Source organism: Marmota monax, unplaced genomic scaffold (genome assembly GCF_021218885.2).
Source record: "Marmota monax isolate L192 unplaced genomic scaffold, Marmota_monax_Labrador192_F-V1.1 WCK01_AAM20220418_F8-fsc00028, whole genome shotgun sequence".
Lineage (NCBI taxonomy): Eukaryota > Metazoa > Chordata > Mammalia > Rodentia > Sciuridae > Marmota > Marmota monax.
Genome location: NW_026694779.1, coordinates 3582392 through 3608938, shown reverse-complemented (window position 1 = coordinate 3608938; position 26547 = coordinate 3582392). Strand labels below are relative to the sequence as shown.

Here is a 26547-nt window from a genome sequence, read left to right as displayed (position 1 = left end):
GTAGACTGCATCATGACAGTATCAAGAGGATTCAAAGGCATGCGCAGAGGGTTCGTACAGTCTTTTAAAAGTCACCATTTCCTGATCTCTCTCCTTTTTATTTTTATTTTTTTTGGTGGTGCTGGGATGGAATCCATGGCCTGGCACATGCTTGGCAAGCGTGCCACATCTGAACTTCACCCCAGCCCTCTGATCTGACTCCTAACACGAAAGAGGTCATCAGTGTGAGTATTCAAATGTCAAATAATACCAGTGCACATTTATTTATTTATTTAAACCTTTATTTTATTTATTTTTATGTGCTGCTGAGAATCGAACCCAGTGCTTCACATGTGCCAGGCAAGCACTCCACCACTGAGCTACAACCCAGCCCCCCAGTGAACATTTATTGAGCACTTTCTCTGTGCCAAATCCTTCCCTTGGGTTATCTAGATAAAATTTTACAGTCCCCCAAGTAACTGCTATTATGACCTTTCCATCAATGAGACCATGCCATAGAGATGTTGAGCAACATGCCCAAGGTCACACAGCTAACAAGAAAAATGTAACTTTTCATATTCAGAGACCTAGTTAAGCCAGGAATAGGGAGAGGGACAGTTTGTTGAGGGAGAAACTCAGGAAGAGACGAAGACCCCAACACCCACCAGTTACCCCAAATGGTTCAGAACCACGGACAGTTCCGGGGGCTTGGGTTTCAGCGTCCTGGAGAGGCAAATCTCCTAAGGTGTAGATTGCAAGTGGGGTCTAGGTAATTTTCCCGGCCAGCTCCCGTCTGCTCCAATGGGGCGGGGGCCGCCCGCAGGGCCGGGCGGGGCTGTGCTGCCATCTGGAGCCACTGCTGCCGGCGGCCACTGTCAGGGAGCAAGCGGCGGGAGCGCACGCAGTGCTGGAAGGAGTACAGTCGCCGCCTTCGCCGGCGCTGCGGCGGCACATGGGCCGGCCTCGCCGCTGCCGCCGCCGCCCCTAGCCCCGGCGGCTGGGGTCTTACAGCCTCCCGCGGCTCCGGCCACAAGACCGGCCATGTCTCTCGGAGGAGCCACCGAGCGCAGCGTCCCAGCCACCAAGATTGAAATTACCGTGTCCTGCCGGTGAGCGGCCCGCGCTGGGGAGGCTTAGGCACTGGCACTGCCCCAGCCCCAAGCTGCTGCGGGTCTCAGCGCAAATAGAGGCTAGACTCTGGGGGGAAAGGCAAGGGGACTATAGGATCACGGCTGAAGATGGGAGTCGCTAGCAGGATCGAGGAGGGCTCTCCTTGGGCAACCCAAACCCACAAGAGGGCTCAGTCTACTGACTGGCTCAACGGGTGGGTCGTTGGGATCCGATAGGAGCTGGGCCCCAGGAGGACAAAGTTTTGGGGTGAATCCCCTTTTCTGGGTTCCTGGAGACAATGTGGGTACGTATGCGTCTAGTTCGCAGAGGTTTGGTTCCTGGGCAGAGGTTTCTGGTGCTGTCCAGAGTGCTGACAGCGCTGACGACCCCCACCCCACCCCCATCCCCGCAACACACTGAGGGGTAGTAACGGAGGTGGTGGGTGCGACTGGAGCCCCATGCCTCCTCCGGATGCCCGACTCGGGGCAGTGTCCAGGCGGTGGGCTTCAGAATGATTCACCCTGTGTCGGTCTGTCTGTCGCTTTTCTGTAGGAATCTGCTAGACCTCGACACCTTCTCCAAGTCCGACCCCAGTAAGGCTCCAGGACCGTGAGGGGAAACTTGGGATCCGGGCGTGACCCAGGGGGCAGATGGGGGCAGCGGAGGGGTGGGAGGGGTGGGAGGGGTGCGGGCCGACCTGATGTCCTTCCATCTTCCGCCCCCACCCGCAGTGGTGGTGCTTTACACCCAGACTCGGGCCAGCCAGGAGTGGCGGGAGGTGAGTCCAACAGCCCCCTTTCAGCCCAGAGCCTCTCCTGTCCCCCGGCGCAGCCCGCGCTGATCCTCTGTACCCCCGCCCAGTTCGGACGGACCGAGGTGATTGACAACACACTGAATCCAGACTTCGTGCGCAAATTCGTCCTCGACTATTTCTTTGAAGAAAAGCAAAATCTGCGCTTCGATGTGTGAGGCCCCGCCCAGAATTCTGGCTTGACCCGCCTCCCGACCTGGATCCGCCTGCAATTCTGGCTGGTCCCTCCCCCGCCTCGCCTCCGGGCCTGGCTCCTCCCCCAGGCCGCGCTGGGTCCCACTTTGAACTGCTCCACTCTAATCTTAGCTCGCCCCCAGGCCTGATCCAGTCTCACTCACTCTACAAACTCGGCCCTGCCCACTATCCCAACCAGTAATTTAGCTCCACCTCGGCGGTGGCCCCCTACCATATGACTCCGCTCCCAGCAGCGCACCCCCCCCCCCCACCAAGATCCAAGTTGAATTCGATCCCAGGCTTCCCCTCCCTCCACCCAATATTAGCCAACAAGATCCCTTTCTGGCCTCTCTCCCTCCCAGCCCACCCCACGCCAGTTCCGCTTTTCCCCCCAGGTACAACGTCGATTCCAAAACCAACATCTCCAAACCGGTAAGCGAGCGTCCCCTCGTGGGCTGGCAGGGCGCAAAAAGGCACTCAGATGTATTCAACTTCTCCTACCCCTCGACCTACCTACCCTCTTGAGGCCCCTAATCTACTCTTCCTGCACTCTCCTGCTCCTGCCTGGGTTTCCTGCTCACACCCCTTACTCACTGCTTCTCTTCCTTCTCGGCCGCGCTGGGACCTGCAGAAGGTGAGGCTGGAGAGAGCAGGACAAGGGGATGGGATGGTATTGTGGAGAACGGGCTGGGACCCGTTACTGACCAAGAAGCACACCTGGTCTGCAGACCTCTTCCCTCCACGGTCCATTGAAGCACACGCAGGGCGGTGGCCTTCACCGCCTCAGAACTACCCTGGTCAAGTGCAGCTGCATCCCCAGGACTGGGCTGGGCCCCTTCCCCTTCTTGCTGACTCTGGTGTCTTGGCACAGGATTTCCTGGGACAAGCGTTCCTGGCTCTAGGAGAAGTGATCGGAGGCCAGGGCAGCCGCGTAGAGCGACCCCTCACGTGAGCTGAATGGGAAGGGATGCAGGGGAGGACCGGGCACCATCAAATTTCCCTCCCCAGGACACTGCTAATTGATAATCAGTGGAGACTGGGATTGCCCCTAACGGGAGCTTTCACCAGCTCCTATCAGGCCCCTGAGAAAGCCTCATCTCTAGAGCTGTGCCTGCATCAGTCTCAAGCCTGACATCCTCTGTCACTGTCACTCTTTTTCTAAACCTGATTCAACTTTATATATATATATTTGGGTGTAGATGGACACAACACAATACCTTTATTTTTATGTGGTGCTGAGGATCGAACACAGGCCCCGCCCGTGCTAGGCGAGCACTCTACCCCTGAGCCACAATCCCAGCCCCTCAACTTTTTTTTTTAATGTTTTTTTGTTTGTTTGTTTTTGGTACTGGGGGATTGAATCCAGGGTGCTTAACCACTGTGCCACATCCCCAGCATTTTTTATATTTCACTTACTGACAGGGTCTCAGTGCTTAGGGCCTTTGCTAAGTTGCTGATGCTGGCTTTGAACTTGTGATCCTCCTGTCTCAGCCTTCTGAGCTAGGAGGATTACAGGCGAGCATCTCCATGCCCAGGTCTTGATTCAAGTTTTAAGATTCACTTCCAAGTCTCTCTGCACTGGGAAGTTTCCTCTGACTAAATAAAATCCTCAGCATCTCCATTACATTCATGATGTTATTAGCCTGTTTTGAATACCACACTATTCCAGGCTCCAGGGATCCCCCATTCCACCAGTTCTACTGGGCACGTACTCTGTCAGCCACTGTTCAAGGGGCCAGAGTTGCAATGATGAACAAAAAACAGGAACATTATGCTCTAGTTGGGGGTAAGGCATAGGAAACAGTACAAAATAGACATGAGTAAGTAAATTACATATGAGGGGAGGCAGAGTAGAGTGGAGTAAGGGGGAATGGCAATGTGGGGTAGATGGGAGGTGCAGTATTCAGTAGGGTGGTCAAGAAGGCCTCACAGACTAGTAACTTTGGAGCCACAACTTGGTGGAGGTGAGGGAGTCAGCAGAGAAAAGCCTAGAATTCAAAGAACAGCGGGAACCCGGCTGAGGTGGTGCACCCCTGTAATCCCAGCAGTCCGGGAGTAGGAGGACTGCAAGTTCAAGACCAGCCTCAGCCACATCACCATTTAGCAAGACCCTGTCTCAAAATAAAAAATACAACCCACTGGGGCTATAGCGCAGTGATAGAGCACTTGCCTAGCATGGATGAGGCACTGGGTTTGATCCTCAGCACCATATAAAAGCAAATAAATAAAGGTTAAATTATTTAAAAGATAAAATAAATAAACATAAAAAGGGCTTGGAAGGTGGCTAGTAGTAAATTGCCCTTGGGTTCAATCTCCAGTACCAAAAACACCAAAGAAGGGCAGGGAAAAGAGTAGCTAGAGCTGAGGAAGGAGGTGGCAGGAGGAGCTGGGGTTGGAGAGTCACTGATGGGCCTGCCAGCCACTGCAGGGACTTGTACTGTGAGAGGAGGTTACTGGAGGATTCTGAGCAGTGGAACATGCTCTGACCATGCTTTCAAAGGGTGACCCCACTGCCAGGTTAAGAAGGAACTTGGGGTGGACAGAAGTCAAAGTAGGGAGCCAATCAGAAGGCTGTCATAGTAATCCAGGGTGGTAGCAGTGGAGGAAGAGACAGGTGGTCAGGTTCTGGGTGTGATTTGAAGATGGAGCCAACAGATTCCTGACGGATTGAATATGGATATGAGAGGAAAAGAGGAATTAGGATGAGACCAAGGCCTTTAACCTGAACACCAGGAAAGATGGGTTATGCCACCAGTTGAGATGGTTGCAAGGGGAGGAACCAGCTGGGGGGAGGGATTCAATCAGGAATTTAGTCTGCCATGTTAAATTTCATAAGTTCTATTAGAAATGGAGGAGAGGTGTCAAATATGTCACGTGAGTCTTAGATGTTCTTTTAAGGCCATAAGACTTGGTACCTGTTACCTGAATATCTTCTTAAAAGAAATAGCTGTTATTTGTTTTTTAAATATCGGTAGTTGTAGAAGGACACAATACCTTTATTTTTATTTATTTTTATGTGTTGTTAAGGACTGAACCCTGTGCCTCCGCAGATGTTAGGCAAGCACTCTGCCACTGAGCTACAACCCCAGCCCAAGAAATAGCTGTTATTAATGCCTTTTTGTTTTCCTCTGAGCATACACTACTGAATGAGTGTAAAAGTTTGAGGTTTACCATGTGAGTCTTGCAGCTCTAAAGATATTTTGGATAATCAGTTATGAGAGTAATTTCTGTATAAACAGCCTTAAATGGAATATTGTTTTAAGATCATACTTCCCTGGGCTGGGGCTATATAGCTCATCAGCAAAGTGCTTGCCTAGCATGCGTGAGGCACTGTGTTTGATCAGCAGCACCATATAAAAGTAAACAAATAAAATAAAGGCATTCTGTCCATCTACAAGTATAAATTTTTTTTAAAAAAAATATCATACTTCCCGCCCTCACAAAAATAGCCATGTTGCAATGAAACTGGTAATTTTTAAAAATTGTTTATAGACTTTTATTTCATTTATTTATATGTGGTGCTGAGAATCAAACCCAGTGCCTCACACATGCCAAGCACGTGTGCTATCACTGAGCCACAGCCACAGCCCCTTTAATTTTTTTTTTTTTTTGAGTTGTAATTTTTTTTTTTTAAGAAGGGTGATGGGGGTATAATTGCTCAAGGGCAGAGCACGCACTTAGCATGCTTGAGGCTCTGGGTTCAATATTGCACAAGGAAGAAAAAAAAAAAGGAGGGGAGAGTGACCAACCCTGCCAAATGCTGCTACCAGTCAATAAAATGAGGATTGGGAATTGGCTGCTGTATTTAGCAATATGGAGATCACGGGTGACACTGGTGAACATTTTGGGATTTTTTTTTTTGTGGGGGGGTGTTGGTTGGTTTTGTTTTAGTACCAGGGATTGAACCCTGGGCACTCTACCACTGAGCTACATTCTAAGCCTTTTTTATTTTTTTATTTTGAGACAGGGTCTTGCTGAGTTCCCAGGCTGGCCTCAAACTTGCCATCCTCCTTCTTCAGCCTCTGGAATAACTGGTATTACAGGATGGTGTGAGAAACCATGCCAGCCTGACAAGCTAGTTTTGAAGGGGAGGTGGAAATTAGAAAGGTTTAGAAGAGAATGGAAGAAGGAACTAGGAGTGAAGGCCTTTTTCTTTTCTTTCTGAAAAGAGAGAAAAGAAGAGGTGGCTGGAGCAGGAAGTGAGGTCTAGAATAGGTTTGACATTTTTTAACATGAGAAAAATCACACTTTATGTTGATGGGAATGAACCAACAGATACTGAAAAGTCGATGCAATAAAAGAAAGGAGAGCCGGGCACAATGGCACAGCCTGTAATCCCAGCAACTCAGGAGGCTGAGGCAGGAGGATCCCAACCTCAAGGCCAGCCTCAGTAACTTAGCAAGACCCTGTCTCGAAATAAAATAAAATAAAAAGAGGGCAGACTTGCTGGAGCGATGTCCCTGTGCAGACAAGATGGTATGGGATAAAGTATACGGCAGGGGGATAAAGAGGCATAAGCACCGTGCATTTATAGCAACCGTGGGAAGGCACAGTTGTGTGGGTGAAGACACTGGTGGCAGGGGAGGTGTGGTGGTGGGTGGACTTTCTCTTCTGGTTGCTTCAGTTTTGTCAGTGAGTAGGAAACAAGGTCACCAGCTAAGAGTGAGGATGGTAGAGGAGGCTACAGAGGTTTGAGGAAAAAAGAGAGAAACTTCCATCCACATAGAAGGCTTGGGGACATGTAGTATGACTATCAGGCAGCATTAAGAACCTTCTTCTTTGTGGGTTTTTTTTTTTTTTTGTGTGTGTGTGTGGGGGGGGGGCTTGGGAATAGGACCTAGGGCCTGGTACAAGCTCAGCAAGTGCTCTGCCACTAAGCTAAACCCCCAGCCCTTAAGGGTCTTCTTGTGGTGCATGATCTTACATTTAAAAATGAGACCAACTTGGGCTGGGGCCAGGGACTGTGTAATTCCAGAGACTTGGGAGGCCAAGGCAGGAGGATTGCAAGCTTGAGGACAGCCTCAGCAATTTAGCAAGGCTCTCTGCAACTTAGTGAGACCATGTCTCAAAATAAAAAGGGCTAGGCATGTAGCTTAGTGGTAAAGTGCCCCTGGGTTCAATTCCTAGTCCAAAACAAACAAAGTAAGTATTAAACACACACATTTGGGATAGGGGGTGTAGCTCAGTGGTAAAATACTTGCCTAGCATGTGCTATGCCTTGGGTTCAATTAAAAAAAAAACTAGCATGATGGTGTGTTTTCCTCTGGCCATGTTCAGTTACACGGGTGCAGTGTGGGTTAGGCAGTCAGCTGGATTCTGCCAAATAAGTATATCAAGGTGAGGGAAGAACCAGAAGCCGATGAAGTCAAAGAAACCGCTTGACACTCTCATCTGAAAGATGGGGAAAATCTTACAAGCAAGTTAGAGATAGGGCTTGAACCTCCTGACCCAGCTTTCTTTCTCCACACTTTGGGTGTCAGGGATCACTGGCCCATATCAACAAGATCCCTTTCTGCTTGGGAAACCAAGACAAGTGAGGAATATGCATTTCTGTATGTACCCTGTAAACATATGGAAATGTCCCTCCTGGGGTCAGAAGAGGACAAGGCTTCCCTTGTCTTTGTGTGTGTATGTGTTTTTGGAGGGATAGGTACTGGGTATTGAACCCAGGAGTACTTTGCCACTGAGCTATAACTCCAACCCTTTTTATTTTGATACAGGGCTTGCTAAATTACAGAATGTCTCCCCACATTGCCCAGGCTGGCCTTGAATTTGCAGTTCTCCTGCCTCAGAGGCCTTCTATGTTGCTGGGATTACAGGTGCTACTGCACCTGGTCCCAGTGACCCCCCTTTTTTCGTACTGGGAATTGAATCCAGGGGTGTTTTACCACTGAGCTATGTCCCTATCCCTTTTTATTTTTCATATTAAGACAAGGTCTTGCTGGGCATGGTGGTGCACATCTGTAATCCCAGCAGCTTGTGAGGCTGAGACAGGAAAATCATGAATTTAAAGCCAGCAAAAGCGAGACTCTAAGCAACTGAAACCTTAGAGCCTCGATTTTGCTGAGGCAGGCTTTAAATTCGTGATTTTCCTGTCTCAGCCTCCCAAGCTGCTGTGATTCTCATTTCATAGAGGAGAAAATTAAGGATCCAGATACTCATATATCTTCATAGCCTATTACAGGTGGTCTTTAAATAAAATACAAAAAAGGGTTGGGGATATGGCTCAGTGGTTGAGTGTCCCTGAGTTCAATCCCCAGTACCAAAAAAAAAAAAAAAAAGCGTCTTGCTAAATTGCCCAGGCTAGCCTCAAATTCGTGATCCTCCTGCCTCAGCCTCCCAAATTGCTGGGATTATAGGCATACATCACTATATCCGGTTTCCCCTCATCTTTTTAAATCTCACTCTTCATTGTCTTCAGAAAACAAAGCCACTTTGACCTAATAAACCAAACTTTTATCCCTGGTTCTAGATAGAAAGTCCTCTTCCTCATTCAGAATTGTTATACTAAGAACTGGTCATCCTCTACTATGACATTCCACGTCCTGCTGAAAGCTGAGGGCAGAATCTAGCAGAGCTGTCCCAGAGCACCTGGGACACAATAGGTTCCAGGTTCTGCTTGAAAGAACACAACCACTTCCTGTCTATAATGTTTACAAATTGCTTTTCCTTCCATTTGCTTACTCATATATCGTCATAGCCTATTACAGGTGGTCGTGATTCTCATTTCATAGAGGAGAAAATTAAGGACCAGAAATGGGAAGTAACTCGTCAAGGGTCACACAGCTTGAAAGTCACAAAATCCACCCTGAGTCCACTTACTCTAACTTCCATGTCTTTTGTACACTATTCTTATGAGTTGTCCCCCTTGGTTAAGCTAGATCCTTCCTGAGTCAAAGTCAGGTCTTCTCCCACAAGATCATCCAGGACAGGAGGAGACACATTTAGGGGACTGTCAGTAAATGGCAGATGGAGTCCCCTGGCCCATTTAACCCTCGAATGGCTGCCCAAGTCTTTGTCATCTACCCTCAGTCCTCTCACTAAGAGGCTTTTTCTGCTTCCAGGGGTGTACCGGGCAAGAAGTGTGGGACCATACTGCTGACTGCAGAGGAGCTTAGCAATTGTCGGGTCAGTAGGGGCCACATGCTAGATGCAGGAGCTCCCTTCTCTACCGTTAGTCTCTTGAGCGGACTGTCTGAAGGCTGGGTCTCAACAGCCCAACTTTATCCATCCCTAGGACATTGCCACCATGCAGTTGTGTGCAAACAAGCTGGACAAGAAGGACTTCTTTGGGAAATCAGACCCCTTTCTTGTGTTCTACAGGAGCAATGAAGATGGCACGTGAGTCACAGCTCTCACAGGTCTTAGGCAAGGTGTGGGGCACATGCTTGACAAGTGGGACTCTCAGGAATCTCTGAAAGTGCTGGGCCCATCTCTGGACTCAGTGTTACCCCTAGGGCAGGATCTAGTACTCCTGCTTTCCTCCAGGTTCACCATCTGCCACAAGACGGAGGTTGTGAAGAACACGCTGAATCCTGTGTGGCAGCCCTTCAGCATCCCCGTGCGGGCCCTGTGCAACGGAGACTATGACAGGTCTGCTTCAACATGAGTGGGGACCAAAGGGACCAGGATATAACAGTGAGGTTCCTGGGCCCCAGGGCATTGGAATGGGTGAATGAAAGAGCACATGAAGAAATGATGCATGAGCAGATACATGAATGGATGGTCAGATAGGTAGATCACCTGGTGAATGGTGGATGGGAAGGTGAATGAATGGGTGAATGGACAATGGGACTGATGGGTAGACTTGTGGATGGACAGATAATGGATGGGTGATCAAATGGATGAGCTGATAGATGGGTGATAGATGGGCATATGAGAATCTGTGGATTATTAGTGACAGATGGATGAGTGAAAAAACACGTGTAATAGAAAAGGATAAATGGAGTGACAGGTGGATTGAGGGTTGGACAGATGAATGAATGGTAAATGGATGAATGGGTAGATTAATGGATGAGTTAGTCAGTGGTGGGTGTAAAGTAGTAGGCTTACCAAACTAATGAATGGGTAATGTGAAGATAAGTGGGTAGATGGGAAGGTGGAAGGGTGGATGGGCACACAGATAGAGATACATAGTTGGATGGTTATGCAAATGAATGGATAATCAAACGGACAGATGTTACGTGGTTGGGTGTTTGGTTGGGTGGGTGAATGGACAGACAGGTGGGTGTTTTGTGTAACAGGGAGTCAATGGATGGCTGTATACTTAGGTGGATAAAGAGATGGAGTAAGAGGCAATTGGATTGTCAAAAAGACAGGCAAATGAATGGCTAGGTGGGTGGCTAGATGATTGGATGGACTGATACATTGACAGACATGTGATGACTTAAGCAAGGCAATTAAGAACTAAGTCTTTGGAAGGAGGATGTCTGTGTTTAAATATCAGTTCAGTCACTACCATGAGGTCTTAGCTAAGCGACTCTTTTTTTCATATCTCCATTTCCTTATCCAAAAGTGTGAATAATTATTTTATGCAGAATGGTTGTTCAATTAAATAAGACAATCTGTGAAAGTGCTGAGAACCTGGAATACAGCAAGACCCATCAATGGGGAAAGAATACTAACAGTGGTTCTCGTAGCACAAGTAGTCATGATATAATTAGTGGTGGTTTGGTGTCCACGTGGACTCAGGAGGGAAAGATGGGCAGAAGATTGAAAAATGAACACATTGGGGCTGGGATTGTGGCTCAGTGGTAGAGCGCTTGCCTAGTGTGCATGAGGCACTGGGTTCGATCCTCGGCACCACATAAATATAAAATAAAAATATTGTGTCAACCTAAAACTAAAAAAATTAATATTAAAAAAAGAGAAAAATGAACACGGCTGGGTTGAGGTGACTAGTGTATGGTTAAGTGACCAGGTTTGTCTCTGGGATTTAACCTATACATCCTGCCTGTGTTTACCTTATGCATTTCAGAACAGTGAAGATTGATGTGTATGATTGGGACCGAGATGGAAGGTAGGACAGCTCCATGTGTCCCTTGCTCCTGTACTTAATCAGAGCAGTTCCCTAATTATATGTGGTACATTTGCCAGGAACCCCAAAGCAGCCTTGGGAGCCAGGAAGGGTGATGAATAGATGCCAGGGTCTTGGTACAGCTGACCCCTCAGTTGTCTCTCTGGTGCTGTCTCCTCCTTTTTCTTCCCCGCCTGGCCCTACCCCTACAGCCTTGCTGTCCAAGTAGGAACTTAGAATAGGGGGAATAACTGGCAGAGTTCAGGCCTGGCTTCAGACCAGCGCAGTGGCTGCTGACCCACCTCTGGCCTCTTTACAGCCATGATTTCATTGGTGAGTTCACCACGAGCTACCGGGAGCTGAGCAAGGCCCAGAACCAGTTCACGGTATATGAGGTGAGAATCAGGCTGTGCAGGGTGACCTGGGCCTCTGCCCCGGTGTGCTCGGCCTAGAGCTCCCTCCATGCCCATTTCCACTGTCACTCTTACTTTCCTCCACCTAGGTACTCAACCCTCGGAAAAAATGTAAGAAGAAGAAATATGTCAACTCGGGAACAGTGAGTGCTCCCTAGAGTTTCAGCCCCCCTCGGGTCCTTCTGTCTCTGTCCCAGTGACAAACGTTAGGAGCAGGGGGAGGCAGTGGGAACAGATCACTTGGATATAGTAATGGTGGGTACAAGGTGGCTCCACTTAAGTTTGTTTTTTTCTCTCATCCAGGAAAATTTTTTCAATTTTTATACTTTTGCAAAGTAAATTAAAAAAACACCTTAAATTAAGTTTCCAAATTCAATATATTTTTGGAAATCCAAACATATTTCTGACAGCTTTCCCTTTTTTTTCTTACAGAAGGGGGTGGGAGATAAGCTGGATGTGGTAGGGCACACCTGTATTCCCAGCAACCAGGGAGACTGAGGCAGGAGGATCCCAAGTTCAAAGCCAGCCTGGGCAACTGAGTGGGAACCTTGCAACTTAGTGAAACTCTGTCTCAAAATAAAAATGAAATGGACTAGAAATATACTCAGTGTTCAGTCCTCAGTACCAAAAAAAAAGTGGGGGAAGATGGGGGACAGGGTGGGGGCAGGAGTAGAATCATGTGCCTCCCAGCAGGAACCTCTCTCCAAAGCTTTATGAAGCTTCTCTCCCTTCTGCTGCCCCAACTGCCCTTTCCAGAGTGGCAGAGCCGCGTCTTCTATCCCACAGGTGACGCTGCTCTCCTTCTCTGTGGACTCTGAATTCACTTTTGTCGATTACATCAAGGGAGGGTGAGTCATAGACCAGCTGTAGGCTGAAAGCCCCGTAGTGGGTTTTCCTATCTTTAAATGGTCAGGGCCCAATGTGACTGTAAACTACTCAGCATGCTAACTTGACTGTTAAGTAAAGTGCAAAGTGTGGTCCCTCTGACTTCTCTTCATAGGGTTGTCTTTTGTCCTTATTTCCCACGCCCCCTATGGATGGCTGCCAGATTAAGGCTCACCACTGGTGGCCCCAGTAACCAAATGCCTTTCTATAAAAGTTATGGCTAGGGATTCAGGATGGAGCATGTGTTTGGCATGCACAAGGCTCTGGTTTTAATCCCCAGCACCTGGAGGGGGAATGGGGAGCAGGGAATGATGGCTAGAGAAGAAGCAGAGGTTCAAGAGAGGGAAAAACTACATAGACTACAGGGGACATTTTGCTCCACTCAGAGGAACTAGGCAGACCTGGAAATGTACTTTGCTTCTCTGAACCTCTCTCTCCTCCTATGTAAAATGGAAAGTTTAATCACTACTTTGGGGCTATAGTAAGGGTTAAATTAGATTACATGTACTACACTTGTCACAGATAAATGACAAGGGGCTAGATAAGTGATAAGTGGCTGGATAAAATAATATGAGGTACGATGGGAAAGGAAGAAAAGCATTCAATTCTTCTACCCAAAGTGGGGTCCATAGTTGCACTAATAGCATGCCTAGGGAGTTTGTCACCTCCACCCAGACTGCCTGGTCAGTATCTGCATTGAACACGAGCCACAGGTGAGGTGTATGTATAATAACGTCTCAGAATTGCTAGTGTCATAGCTGTTAGTCCCTCACTACTCTATCCCTGAACTTCCGCAACAGGACCCAGCTCAACTTCACGGTGGCTATTGACTTCACGGCTTCCAATGGTGAGGCATGGATGGGGGAAAGAGGGATGGGAGGATTTTAGGGGAGTCCTGAGGGATTGGGCTCGCTTCCAACCTGAGGATAGGAATTTACCCACTCAGTTGGGCAAGGTGGTGCAGGCCTGTAATTCCAGTGGATTCTAGAGGCCGAGGCAGGAGGATTACAAGTTCAAGACTAGCCTCAACAATTTAGCAAGGTCCTAAACAACTCAGCAAGACCCTGTCTTGAAATAAAAAAATAAAAAGGGCTGGGGATGTGGCTCAGTGGGTTAAATCTCTGATATCTAATAATAATAATGAGGGAGTACGGGGTAGAGGGTGGATAAATGGATAGATGGATGGATACATACAAGGATAAGCAGGTGAACAGGTGAATGATCCAGGTGACCATGAGGCTGGGGCTCCTGTGTCCCTACAGGGAATCCCCTGCAGCCTACCTCCCTGCACTACATGAGTCCCTACCAGCTCAGCGCCTATGCCATGGCCCTCAAGGCAGTGGGAGAGATCATCCAGGACTATGACAGTGACAAGCTCTTCCCAGCCTATGGCTTTGGGGCCAAGCTGCCCCCAGAGGGACGGATCTCTCACCAGTTCCCCCTGGTATGGTATGGGTCACAGACTACACCGCATGCCCTGGTGTCTGGCCCACACAAGTTGACAAATTTCTTCTATGTACATTTCTTTGAAGGGTGAGGGACTTCAGAGGAGCAGGGAGCTGTGAGAGGGTGGCAGAGCAGGGAGGGAGGGCAGGGCTGGGTTTGGAGGGGTGCATGAAAGGAACTGGTGGCAAAAGGAAGGGGTAAGCTGGGATCAGAGCACTCCTGGGTGTACCCTGGTTGGGCTCAGTTTGGCAGGACATCTTCTTTGGCAGAATAACAATGATGAGGACCCCAACTGTGCGGGCATCGAGGGCGTGCTGGAGAGCTATTTCCAGAGCCTGCGCACTGTGCAGCTCTATGGGCCCACCTACTTTGCTCCTGTCATCAATCAGGTGGCCAGGTAAGGGAACTGGCGGGGGCTAGGGTCAGCGATGGGGCCCAGACGGGGGACTGCCTCCCCAAGTTCACTCTAAGGTGAACTGGGTTTTACAGATTAGGAGAAAGTTTCAGTGTAGGGACAGGCCTTGGGACAATAAGGTTACTTAATAACTTATTGTGGGATAGAGAAGGTGTCAATAAACTTACTCCAACTTTGTCTGTGGGAATGAGGACCCCGACCTTGAGTCGGTCTTGACTTTACGTAAGGAAGGAGACTCTGCCTACCCTGGTGGACGCACTGGTGTGAGATCCTTGCTCCACCTCTCACTAACCACAGGAGCATAAGCAGCTTAGCCTTTTTAAGTACCTCCCTTTCTTTCTTCCTTCCTTCCTCCCTTTCTCCACCCCACCCCACTTTTTTTCTTCAGCTCCCATTTCATTTCTATGAAGTGGTGTTATAATGGATCTCAGTAGTGGCTTCTTTCTTTTTGATATTAGGGAATGAACCAAGGGGCACTATACCACTGAGCCCTTTTTTTCTTTTCTTTTCTTTTTTTTGGTGGGGGCAGTATCAGGGATTGAACCCAGGGGCACTCGACCACTGAGCCACATCCCCAGCCCTATTTTGTATTTTATTTAGAGACAGGGTCTCACTGAGTTGCTTAGGGCCTCACTTTTGCTGGGGCTGGCTTTGAACTCACGATCCTCCTGCCTCAGCCTCCTTTTTATTTTTTATTTTGAGACACAGTCTTGCTATGTAGTTGCCAAAGCTGGCCTTGAACTTGTAATCCTCCTGCTTCAGCCTCCCGAGTAGCTGTGATTATAGGCGTGCACCACCATGCTAAGCAGTATAGGTTATTGAGAGGTTAGGTAATAACAACAACAACAAAATCATTAAGGTTGGGGCTGTAGCTGGGTGGCAGAGTGCTTACCTAGTATGTGTGAGGCCCTGGGTTCAGTCCTTAGCACCACATAAAAATAACCAAATTCTGTCCATCTACAATTACAAAAACAACTTTTTAAAAAATAATTAGATAACCATGTAAGAGGTGGTCTAGCCCATAGTAAGTGCTTAGTTAATGGTACATTTAAAACTCTCCAAGTTTTCAGGATAAAAATATACAGAGCAGACAAGTGCAATGGCACATGCCTGTAATCCCAGTGACTCAAGAGGATTGCAAGTTTAAGGCTAGGCTCAGCAATTTAGCAAGATCCTGTCTCAAAATAAAATAAAAAGGGCTGGAGATGTGGCTCAGTGATAGAGCACCTGTGGGTTCAATACCTAATCTCTCTGTGCCTATCTCCTCAAAATGAGAATAATAATATCTTCATGGCAGGGCTACTTGAGGACTGATTAACACATACATGTCAAACACCTTGAACAGTACCTGTCACATCATAAGTACTGTAAATGTCAGCTGTTGCTGTTGCTATTATTATCATTATTACTATGCAGAGGCCACCTGCAGGGTGCTCAGCTCTCTGCTGAGGCACTGGAGATTCATAGATGAATCAGACCTAGTCCCTGCCCTTGGGAGTCCCTGCCTTGTTGCAGGAGATAGAAATATAAATAAATCATTACCTTCTGTAGGCCAGAGCTTCCCAGACTTTTCTAGCAAGTCACCTGTCAGCAAAGGCAAGAGACTATATCCCCCTGGGAAAATCTGGGGCCACAACCCAAAGCAGCCAGGCTGAGAATCTCTTTGAAGTCTCTGTGTTTAATTTTAAAAATGCATGCAAATTTGCTGTTCTTCTCACATTGCATGTTAGCTGTAATTTCTTTTAAAGGTGTTTTAAGTTCACTTCTAGTTATCTAGCTTTATCCACCAAACCAAGCAGGATGGAGGAGCTCCTTGGTGCCCTCTGGGGTTCGGGAACCCTCTTAGAGGAGCAGGCAGTCAATCTTGGTGGCTGTGGCTGTACCCTAGAGGAGAGAGGAACAGGAGGAGGAACAGAGGGGACTGCTCAGCTGAGTCTAGAGGGAGAGCCGAACATTACGAGAGAAGAGGAGCAGGTAGTCCTGGTGGAAGGAATGCCAGTTGAGAAGCACAGGGGCACATCAGGGAGCGCTGATCTGACTGTAGAGTGGATCTCCCACCCTCCAGGGAGTAAGCCAGAAATGGAGAGTGATGGCATCCAGAGGTCGGGCTCTAGTTCAGTTGGTCAAGAATAGGCTTGGACTTCAGCTTCATCACCCATTGGGGATGCTACTTAATATTGCTGAATATAGTTTTCTCATTTTAAAAATAGGAATAAAGGTGGAAGCAGTGGCTCAAATTTGTAATCCCAGTGATTTGGGAGACTGAGGCAGGAGGATCACAAATTCAAGGGTAGCCTCAGTAACTTGGCAAGGACCTAAACAACTTAGTAAGACCCTGTCTCAAAATATAAAATGAAAAGGGCTGGGGATGTGGCTCAGTGGTATAGTGCCCCTAGGTTCAATTCCCGCCACCAAAAAATAGTAATAGTAAATAAAATAAAATAAAAATAGGAATAAGGGCTGGGGATATAGCTCAGTGGTAGAATGCCTGCCTAGCATGGATGAGGTCCTGGGTTCTATCCCTAGTTCAAAAATAAATAAATAAATCTAAAATGAGAAATAAGAGCCAGCATGGAAGCACATGTTTGTAATCCCAGTGGCTTGGGAGGCTGAGGCTGAGGCAGGAAAATGGCAAGTTCAAGGCCAGCTTCAGCAATTTAGCAAGACCCTGCCTCAAAATTTTTAAAATTTAAAACAATAAGGGCTGAGAATATAGCAAAGTGGTAGAGCGCTCCTGGATTTAACCTCCAGTACCATAGAAAAATAATAAATTAATCTTTACTGCCAGTCTGCAAGGTGGACACCCTTTTTATGTACTGGGAATTTAATCCAGGAGCACTCTATTTTTTTAATATATTTTGTTTAGTTGTAGATGGACACAATACCTTTATTTTATTTATTTACTTTCATGTGGTGCTGAAGATGGAACCCATTGCCTCATACATGCTTGGTAAGCACTCTACCACTGAGCTACAACTCCAGCACCCACAGCCCTCTTAAAATTTGATTTTGAAATAGAGAATTGCTAAGTTTGGCCTGAACTTGAGATCCTTCTGCCTCAATCTCCCAAGTCACTGGGATTATAGGCCCTGGGTTTTATCTCCAGGCCACAAAAACAAACAGATCCCTTCATGAGAGGACCCTTGTCCTAGGTGCCAGCTTCATCACTCCTCTGTGGTTCTTCATGTACTCCTAGAATATGCTGTGTCTTTGCACTTGACATCCTTTCTTTCTGGAACACTTTTCCCTCCCTGCCATCACCCTATTCATTTTTGAAGTCCTAGGTCACCTGACACATCCTCCAAGCCCTAACTTCAGTTCATCTCAGTGGTGCAAGTGTCCACCTGGGGACTTGGACAAACTGAGCTGGAGCTATGTAATTCTGCACTCTGCTTGTCATGCCTGTCCTGACTTCTTGAGATGAGGCCCAAAAGAACTTTAGCTGTGATGAAAACGGTCTATAGCCATGCTATCTTATATGGTAGTCACCAGTCACATATGGATATTGAACACTTGAATGGCTAGGGTGACCAAGAAACTGAGTTATGAATCCTATTTAATTTCATTAATGAATTAATTTGCAATTAGTTAATTCCTTATTTTGGGTACTAGGGACTGAACCCAGGGGACACTTTACCACTGAGCTACATCCTCAGTCCTTTTAATTTTGTATTTTGAGACAGGATCTCCCTAAGTGGTTGAGACTGGCCTGGAACCTGCAATCCTCCTGCCTCAGCCACCCCAATCATTGGGGTTACAGGTGTGGGCCACTGCATCCAGATAACTTCATTGATCTAAATGGCACAGATCTATCCTTTCTAATCCAAGACAGGAAGTCGAGAGGCCAGGGTGTGCTTTCCCTCAATCTCAGTCTCCTTTTTTTCTTTTATATTTATTTTTTAGTTTTAGATGGACACAATATCTTTATTTATTTTTATGTGGTGCTGAGAATCGAACCCAGTGCCTCTTGCATGCTAGGCGAGCGCGATACCACTTGAGCCACATCCCCAGCCCCTCCTTTTTTTCTTATATGTAAAATAAGGGGACTGGACTCATGCTTTCTGAAATCCTCTTCAGATGGAAAACTCCTGAATTCAAAGATGATGTGTGAGAGAAGGAAAAGGAGCATTCCAAACAGCTGTCAGACTATAGGGAATGGATGGAGTCAGCAGGGGAGGAGGAGAGAGAGCGAAAGAGAAGCTTTCAGCCTTCACTCCTGGTCTTATATGAATATCAAAATCTTCCCAGAGATCCACATGTCATGGCTCAGGACTATAATCCTAGCTGCTCAAGAAACTGAGACAGGAAAACTTTAAGTTTAATGTCATCTTTTCCAACTTAGCAAGACCTTGTCTCAATGTTTAAAAAAATTAATTAAAATAGGGCAGGAGGTTTCGCTCAATGGCGGAGAGCTTACCTAGCATGCATGAGACCCTGGGTTCCATCCTCAGTTCTCCAAAAAAGAAAAAAATAAATCTTCCCAGAGGTTGATGAAGCCTGGTGTGATATGTGGTCTGACCCCTAGGTCCCCACAGCCACACAGTCTACTCTGTCACCCTAATTTCCTGTCCTTCAGACAGGGTGAACTTCCTGCAGTCCCACCACAGAGCTGCTGGTCCATGCTGTGCTCTTTCTGCCTGGAATGGTCCCACCCTTCACTTAGCCTCACCTCCATCTATTTTTTAAAATATTTTGTTTGGTTGTATATGGACACAGTATCTTTATTTATTTATTTTTTATGTGGTGCTGAGGATAGAACCCAGTGCCTCACAAGTGCTAGGCAAGGGATCCACCCCAGTCCTCACCTCCATCTTTAAACATCACTGCCTTAAAGAAGCCTTTGCTGGCCTCCTGGACCCTGTCAGGATCCCCTGCTATGTACTGTCTGAGCAGCATCCCCATCATCAAAGCGCTCATCACAGTGGTGATTTTTATTTTATTTTTTTGGTACTAGGGATTGAACCCAGAGGTGCTTTACCATTGAGCTACATCCCCACCTCCTTTTATTTTTTTTATTTTGAGACCAGGTCTTGCTAAGTTCCTCAGGACCTTGCTAAGTTACTGAGGCTTAAGCCTGTGATCCTCCTGCCACAGCCTCCTGAGTTGCTAGGATTATAAGCATGTGCCACTGAGCCCAGTCACAATGGTGATTTTACACCTCTTTGTGTAGTCTCTGGATCAATGTCTGTCTGTTCTCTCCAGTGGGCTGACAGGAGGATTTGCTCTTTCCCTTCTTATGTTTCTATATTTCCTGCCATAGTAAGTGCTTAGTAAATATTAATGGGGAAGTGTCAGTCAGGGGCAGGCAGCCAGGTCAGGGAAAAGAACACAGGCTTCAAAAGCCCCTATTCTTGCCCACTGTTCACACTTTGGCTGTGGAAACTATGGGGCTGGAGTGTCCCCTTGGCCTCTCTGACTTTCAGCTGAATTCTGATCTTGGTCTCTCATGCAGGGCTGCAGCCAAGATCTCTGATGGTTCCCAGTACTATGTTCTGCTCATCATCACTGATGGGGTCATCTCTGACATGACACAGACCAAAGAGGCCATCGTCAGCGTGAGTCTGGAGGAAGGCTTGGCAGGGAGGGGTCACTGCCAACACTGTGATGGAGTTGAGATTTCTATCCTCCTTGTAATAAAACAAGTTATACCTGTCAGTTTCATGGATGCTGGCAGAAGATACAGCATCCATGAAACTTTGTTATTCCCAGCAAAAGCAGTAGCTGGAGTAACAGCCTTCATGCTGATTCTCTAAGTCCCAGTTCCAGTAGGATGATGTGAAGATGGCCAGATGATACTTGGAATCACTGCAGGTTGCATTATTAGAATTTAGGGAACATGAATCTTTTATAATGGGCAGGAGGCATGCTGCCCTGTGTTCCAGTGGGAGACCTTTTTCAAATTATACTGGATAGAAGAGACAGTGTATCTTTCAGGGCCACTTGACATATACACATCCTTCAAAAATAGTCTGGAACAGGGCTGGGGATGTGGCTCAAGCGGTAGTGCGCTCGTCTGGCATGAGTGCGGCCCGGGTTCGATCCTCAGCACCACATACAAACAAAGATGTGTCTGCCGAAAACTAAAAAATAAATATTTAAAAAAAATTAAAAAAAAATAGTCTGGAACAAAGAGAATCAGAGCCTCTACTCATAAGATGTATGGGGAGAATTATCTCCCAACAGTCACCTCCCTTATTATGGCTGCTCACTCCAACAATTCCCCTCTCTCCCTACAGGCCTCCTCGCTGCCCATGTCTATCATTATTGTGGGTGTGGGACCAGCCATGTTTGAGGGTAAGACGGGGGTTGTCCATTAGTGGGACTAAGAACTGGGGTGATGGGATGGGTCTAGGCACTGACCTGATTCACAAGACAGGGTGAATGACCTGGTGAGACCTTGGTTGAGTCACAAACCTGCTCAACTTCATTTTCTCTTCATAACTGAGTTTGGAGATGCCAATACCAATATTTTTCCCCTGCTGCTCTGGGGAGGATTGGATGTGTGGGAAGGCACAGTAATAGCTGTAGTAGTGGTAGCAGGAGTAGTAGTAGTAGTAATAGGGCTGGGGTTGTAGCTCAATGGTAGAGTGCCTGCCTAGCATGTGTGAGGCACTGGATTTGATTCTCAGAACCATATATAAACAAATAAATAAAAAATAAAGGTCCATTGGCAACTTAAAAAATTTTTTTAATAATAATAATAATAACTCTAGGGCTGAGATTGTAGTTCAGTGGTGGAGCGCTTACCTCGCATGCATGAGGCACTGAGTTCGATTCTTTGCACCACATATAAATGGATAAAAGGTCTATCAATAACTGAAAAAAAAAGAAAAAAATTTTAAAAATAACAACTCCAAATAGCGTCTAATATTTGTAGGACTTTCGCATGATGATTTTGAAGGGGTGGGGTTGAAGAGGCCAATCAGCTTACAGTATTGTTTCTGCAGCAATGGAAGAGTTGGATGGCGATGATGTGCGTGTGTCCTCCAGGGGACGCTATGCAGAGCGGGACATTGTCCAGGTAACCATGGAGAGATGGTAGAGCTGACAGGCACAGTGGGAAGGAAAGGCTAAGCAGGAAGTTTAGGAAGTTACCGCTTTCTTAATCACCTTCCTTTCTCATTCATTGAACTTTTTTTTTTTTTTTTGGAACTGGGGATTGAACCCAGGGGCATAATACCCCTGGAGTACATCCCCAGCCTTTTTTTTTTTTTTTTTTTTTTTTGAGACAAGATCTTCCTAAGTTGCTGAGTGTCTCAGTAAATTGCTGAGGCTGAGGCTGGCCTTGATCCTGCCGCAGCTTCCTGAGTTGCTGGGATTACTGGCATGTAACACAGCTCCTCTGAACACATTCTTTCCAGAAGCTGGAAGGTTGCTGTCACCTTGGTGGATCCCTGGTGCAGGAGATCCCCAAGGTACCTGCCCTCTAGTGGAGGCAGCTGGTAATAACTACATAGCTAAATATCTGATGAGATTGTGATAAGTGCTCAGAAAATAGCAAATGCCATGTGACAGCCAATAGCAGGGGATCTGACAGTAGTTGGGGAAGGCTTCTGTGAGGAAATGACACTTGAGCTGAGTCCTCAAGGAAGGTATAAGCTTACAGACAGGGAAGCAGCATGTCCTTAGGCCTGGGGGTTCAGAGCAGGGTGGCAGGATCACACTAAGTGATAAGAAGGGGCCTTGGCCTTTACAGTGAAGATCTGGGGCTTTGTTCTAAAGCTTTTGAAGGATTTCACATAAGGGAGTGAGATAGTCTTATCTGCACTTTAAAAGGATTCCTCTGGTTGCTGGTGGAGGGTGGACTATGGCAGGGTTAGAGAAGGCAGGTAGACTGATTAGTGAGAAAGCCTTGGAAGTGGCAGAGATGGTAAAGATCTGAATGAGGGCGGAAGCAGTGGGGATGGAGAGAAGTAGCAGGTTCAAAAAATATCTAAGAAAATGTCACCAGATTTGATGATTTGATTAGATAGTGACAAAGAGTGAGGGTAACTTCAAAGACGACTCTCAGTCTTCTCCTCACCAACAACTGAGTAATGGTCTCATTGACTGGGAACGGGAAAGCTGGAGGAGGAGATTTGGCAGAAAGAGCTAGAATTCAGTTGGGAACACACTTGAGTTTGAGGTATCTGTGACAACTGAATAGAGAGGTGGTGTGGGCAACTAAATATTTGTCTCTGGACCTTTAAAAAGAGGCTGTGACTGAGTGCTGTGGCCCACACCTATAATCCCAGCTACCCCCAGCTACAAGGCAGGTTGAGGCAGGAGGCTCACAAGTTTGAGGCCAGCCTAGGCAACTTGGTGAGACCCCGTCTCAAAAAAAAAAAAAATTTTTAAAGTAATTTTAAAATTAGACGGGGTGGGTCTATGTTTCTAAAAAAAAAACATCTTGGATTGACTCATCAGGGAATAGTTTTTTTCTTCTTTTTCACTTCTCCCTCCCTTTATTAGCCTTTATTTGGCAGAAACAGCTAGAATTCAGTTAGGAACACACTGAGTTTGAGATATCTGCTTCCCTCTTGCTCCAACTCCCTTCTCTGGGCCTCCTCGGGAGTGGGATGTGTCCAGGAGGATGATATCCAAATGTAACAGAAAGGCAAAGAAATGTATGGCAAGACATGGCCTGAAAATTGTTTCTGCCTGGACTGATTTGGCAACATGGGGCTCCAGTGATATTAGCAAGAGCAGTTTCAGTGGACTGTGGGAAGCAAGACTGGAATGGATTGAGAACAAATAGAAGGTGAAGGAAAGTGGTGGAGGGCTGGGGACGCAGCGCAGCGGTATAGCATGTGTCTGGCATGTACAAGTCTCTGGGTTTAACCCTCAGTACAGAAAACAAAACAAAATAAAACAAAAAGAGGATGAGGAGAAAATGAATGTAGACATCTGTCCAAGATCAGGGGAAAAAGATGCTGGAGATTAGAGATGACACCTCCTTACTACCTCTTCCCTGGTCATGGCCCACACCTTCCTGTCTGTGCCTATCCCAGTTTGTCCCATTCCGAGACTATGTTGACCGATCGGGCAACCAGGTACTGAGTATGGCCAGACTGGCCAAGGATGTACTGGCTGAGATCCCGGAGCAGCTGCTGTCCTATATGCGTACCAGGGACATCCAGCCTCGACCCCCACCCCCTGCTAACTCCAGCCCGACCCCAGCTCCAGAACAGCCCTGAGGAGTCCACATATCCAATGTCTAGCAGTCTGCTTGCCTGTCACCTACTGCGGAAAGCCAGAGGCACCTGGAGCCTTGGAGCCCTGGACTTCCTTGGGACTGCCAACTAAGTGAATCAGCGCTGGTGGAAGAGCCCTTCACCCCTTCAACTGAAGAAGGGCCTGGCACTATCACCACCTGCCTGACTTCTGCCAGTAATAAATATGATCTTTACTCTACTTCAGTCTCATGGGTCTTGGAGAGCAAGACTAGAGGACTCCAGATCTGGGGTCACCCCCAAGAGGGAGGGATCAAGGACATCTTCAGCTGGGTTAATCCCCATACTAACACACATTCTTCCAATCACTTGGATTTTTCAACACTTTATGAAATAAGCAAATGCTGGGTCAAGTGGTACATGCCTATAATCCCAGCAGCTCTGCAGGCTGAGGAGGAAGATTGTGAGTTCACAACCAGCCTCAGCAACTTAGCAAGGCCCTGAGCAACTTAGGAAGACTTTTTTTAAAAAATAAAAAAGGCTGGGGATATGGCTCAGTGGTTAAGTGCCCCGGGGTTCAATCTCCAGTACCAAAAAAAAAAAAAAAAAAGAAAAAAAAGAAGAAGAAGCAAACAAGTGGTAAAATACTTGCCTAAGCATGTGTAAGATGCAAGATCCTGGGTTCAATCCCCTCTACTGCTCAAAAAAGAGAAAAGAAATAAGCAGAGAAAGGCGCATATCTTTTGGAGGTTTCTGACCTCCAAAGTGGTTGGATTTAAGATGATTCTGTATCACTCTACTTTGATCCATTTATTTTGAAAAAAAATTTTTTTTTTGAGACAGAATCTTGCTAAAGTTGCCTAAGGCCTCCCTAAATTGCTGAGGCTGGCTTTAACGTTGTCTTCCAGACTCAGCCCCCCAAGTCACTAGATTATAGGCATGCACCACTATTCTGAAATTTATTTATTTATTTTTATATTTTATTTTTTAGTTGTAGTTGGTTTAGTTATATGTCTTTATTTTTTATTTTTATGTGGTGCTGAGGATGGAATCCAGTGCCTCATGCATGCTAGGCAAGCACTCTATCTCTGAGCCACAACCCCAGCCCACTATTCTGAAATTAAAAAAAAAAAAATTAGATGTCAGTGGACCTTTATTTTATTCATTTATTTATATGCAGTGCTGAGAACCGAACCCAGTTCCTCACACATGCTAGGTAAGCACTCTACCACTGAGCCAGTACCCCAGCCCCATATTCTGAAATTTTTGAACTAATATAATAGCTAATATTTTCTTTGCACATTCACTGCATATTGGATACTATGCTAGGTAATTAATAAGCATCACCTCTTTCTTAAAAATTTTTTTTTGTTGTAGATGAACACAATATCTTTATTTATTTATTTTTGTGTGGTGCTGAGGATTGAACCCAGTGCCCCACACATACTAGGCAAGTGCTCTATCACTGAGCCACAACCCCAGGCCCAGCATCACCTCTTTTAATTCTTGGGATAACCCTGAGAGAGAAAGAGGTGCTAAATATTATCCCCATTTTATACATGAGGAAACTGGCACTGAGGATAAGTCACTTCTTTTTTTAAATTTTTTTTAGTTGTTGATGGACCTTTTATTTATTTAATTGCATGCAGTGCTGAGAATCAAACCCAGTCAGTACCTCATAAATGCTAGGCAAGCGCTCTATCACTGGGCCACAACCCCAGCCCCATAAGTCACTTCTGTACAGTAATTCATCAGGAGTTCAGACCCCAAAATCTTAGCTAGCCAACATCTTTCTGAAATTTCAATTTTACTGTGATGTTTTATGGAAAACCTTAAAAGTGAAAATATACGCAAGCTGTGCTAGGTGGCCCATGCCTGTAATCACAGTAAGTCTGAAGGAGGATTAGCAGGAGGATTGCAAGGTTGAGGCCAGCCTCAGCAACTTGGCAAGACTCTATCTAAAATAAATAAATAAATAAAATAATAAAAAAATAAAGGCTAAGGATGTATCTACTGGTAAAGTTAGGCTCAATCCCCAGTACACCTCCCAAGTGCATTTTGGGGAGTTGAATGCAAAGTTTGCATTGTGATAAAACAGAAGTTGTCATATGCTCCAGAATCTTAGAAGACCCTTTCATCCTCCTAGATAACAAAACTACTGAAACCCTGTTTAACAAGGATGTCTTCTGGCATCCAAGTTCTCTAAAACCCCCAAGAACTGACAACAGTTTTCGAGTTCCGTTTTACAATTATATGGAAGATGAGGAAGAATTTAACAACTTGCCCACGTTCACATAGCTAGGAAGTAGCACAGTCACATTAAGTCAGCTGTTATTTATTTTGGGCAACGGTGAGGAATCAAACCAAAGTCCTCATGCATACCAGGCAAGCACTCCATTTCCCAGCAGCTCTTCCAAAGATCTTCCAAACAACCTGCAACTATGCTGCAAATCCCTGCCAACCCATCAGTTTCCCAGCCCCTGGATCCCACCACTTTCGCACCCACCAGCACCCTGCACTTCCCCAAATGCGACTCCCCTCAGAATCACATCTTTCCTCCAGTCCCTCTCTTTTACCTTTTCCAAGCTCGTTCCCTTTCCTTCACTCCCGCCCCGTTACCTTATTCCGTCCCCCCTTTCCCTCCAGCCCCGCCCCTTTGCCCTTCCCAAGCCCCGCCCTTTCCCTTCAGCATCATTTTTTTTCCCAGTTCCATCCTTTATCCCCAGTCCAGCTCCACCTTCCAGACCCATCCAAAGCTCCGCCCTTTCTTTCCTCAGGCCCACTCTTCTGTTGAGCCCCACTATTTACCCCGCCGTCCTCCTGCCCCTATTCTCCTGACTGGGCCCCGCTTTGCACATAGCCCCGCCCCCTCCCCTCAAGCCCCGCCCCACAGGACGGTCTATTCTTCCACCCCGCCCGCCCCGATCCACAACTCCCGGCCCCCTTAGGCTCCAGCCCGCGTCCCTCTGGCTCCGGCCCTGCCCCCAGCCCCGCCCCGCGCTCCCGCCCCGCCTCGCCGCCTTCCTCGGAGACCAAGGCCAGGTCCCTACCGCAGCCGCCGCGCCAGCGGGAGGGCGGGCGGGGAGGGAGGAGGCGGAGGGGGAGGGGAGAAGGGCGGGCTCCTTAGGCCCAGCCCCGCGCTCACC

The 26547-nt window shown here is 47.0% G+C and overlaps 1 protein-coding gene across 3 annotated transcripts; it reads left to right on the top strand.

Moving 5' to 3' along the window:
- The first annotated feature begins 765 nt into the window (after positions 1-765).
- On the top strand, positions 766-23946 carry Cpne9 (copine family member 9). Of its 3 annotated transcripts, XM_058572969.1 has the most exons (20): positions 766-1088; positions 1642-1682; positions 1821-1867; positions 1951-2054; positions 2470-2506; positions 2946-3022; positions 9139-9202; positions 9312-9415; positions 9563-9667; positions 11052-11093; positions 11410-11485; positions 11593-11646; positions 12290-12351; positions 13189-13235; positions 13651-13832; positions 14104-14231; positions 19702-19804; positions 20486-20543; positions 21197-21270; positions 23240-23633. In XM_058572969.1, exons 1-20 carry the CDS (start codon positions 781-783, stop codon positions 23423-23425), a joined length of 1899 nt encoding a protein of 632 aa, XP_058428952.1. In that variant the 5' UTR covers positions 766-780; the 3' UTR covers positions 23426-23633. The 3 variants fall into 3 exon arrangements, with proteins under 3 accessions (XP_058428952.1, XP_058428954.1, XP_058428953.1); XM_058572971.1 differs by lacking the exons at positions 766-1088; positions 1642-1682; positions 1821-1867; positions 1951-2054; positions 9139-9202 and having other exon boundaries at positions 2491-2506; positions 23240-23946; XM_058572970.1 differs by lacking the exons at positions 766-1088; positions 1642-1682; positions 1821-1867; ... (1 more) ...; positions 2470-2506; positions 9139-9202 and having other exon boundaries at positions 2935-3022; positions 23240-23946.
- Positions 23947-26547: the final 2601 nt, after the last annotated feature.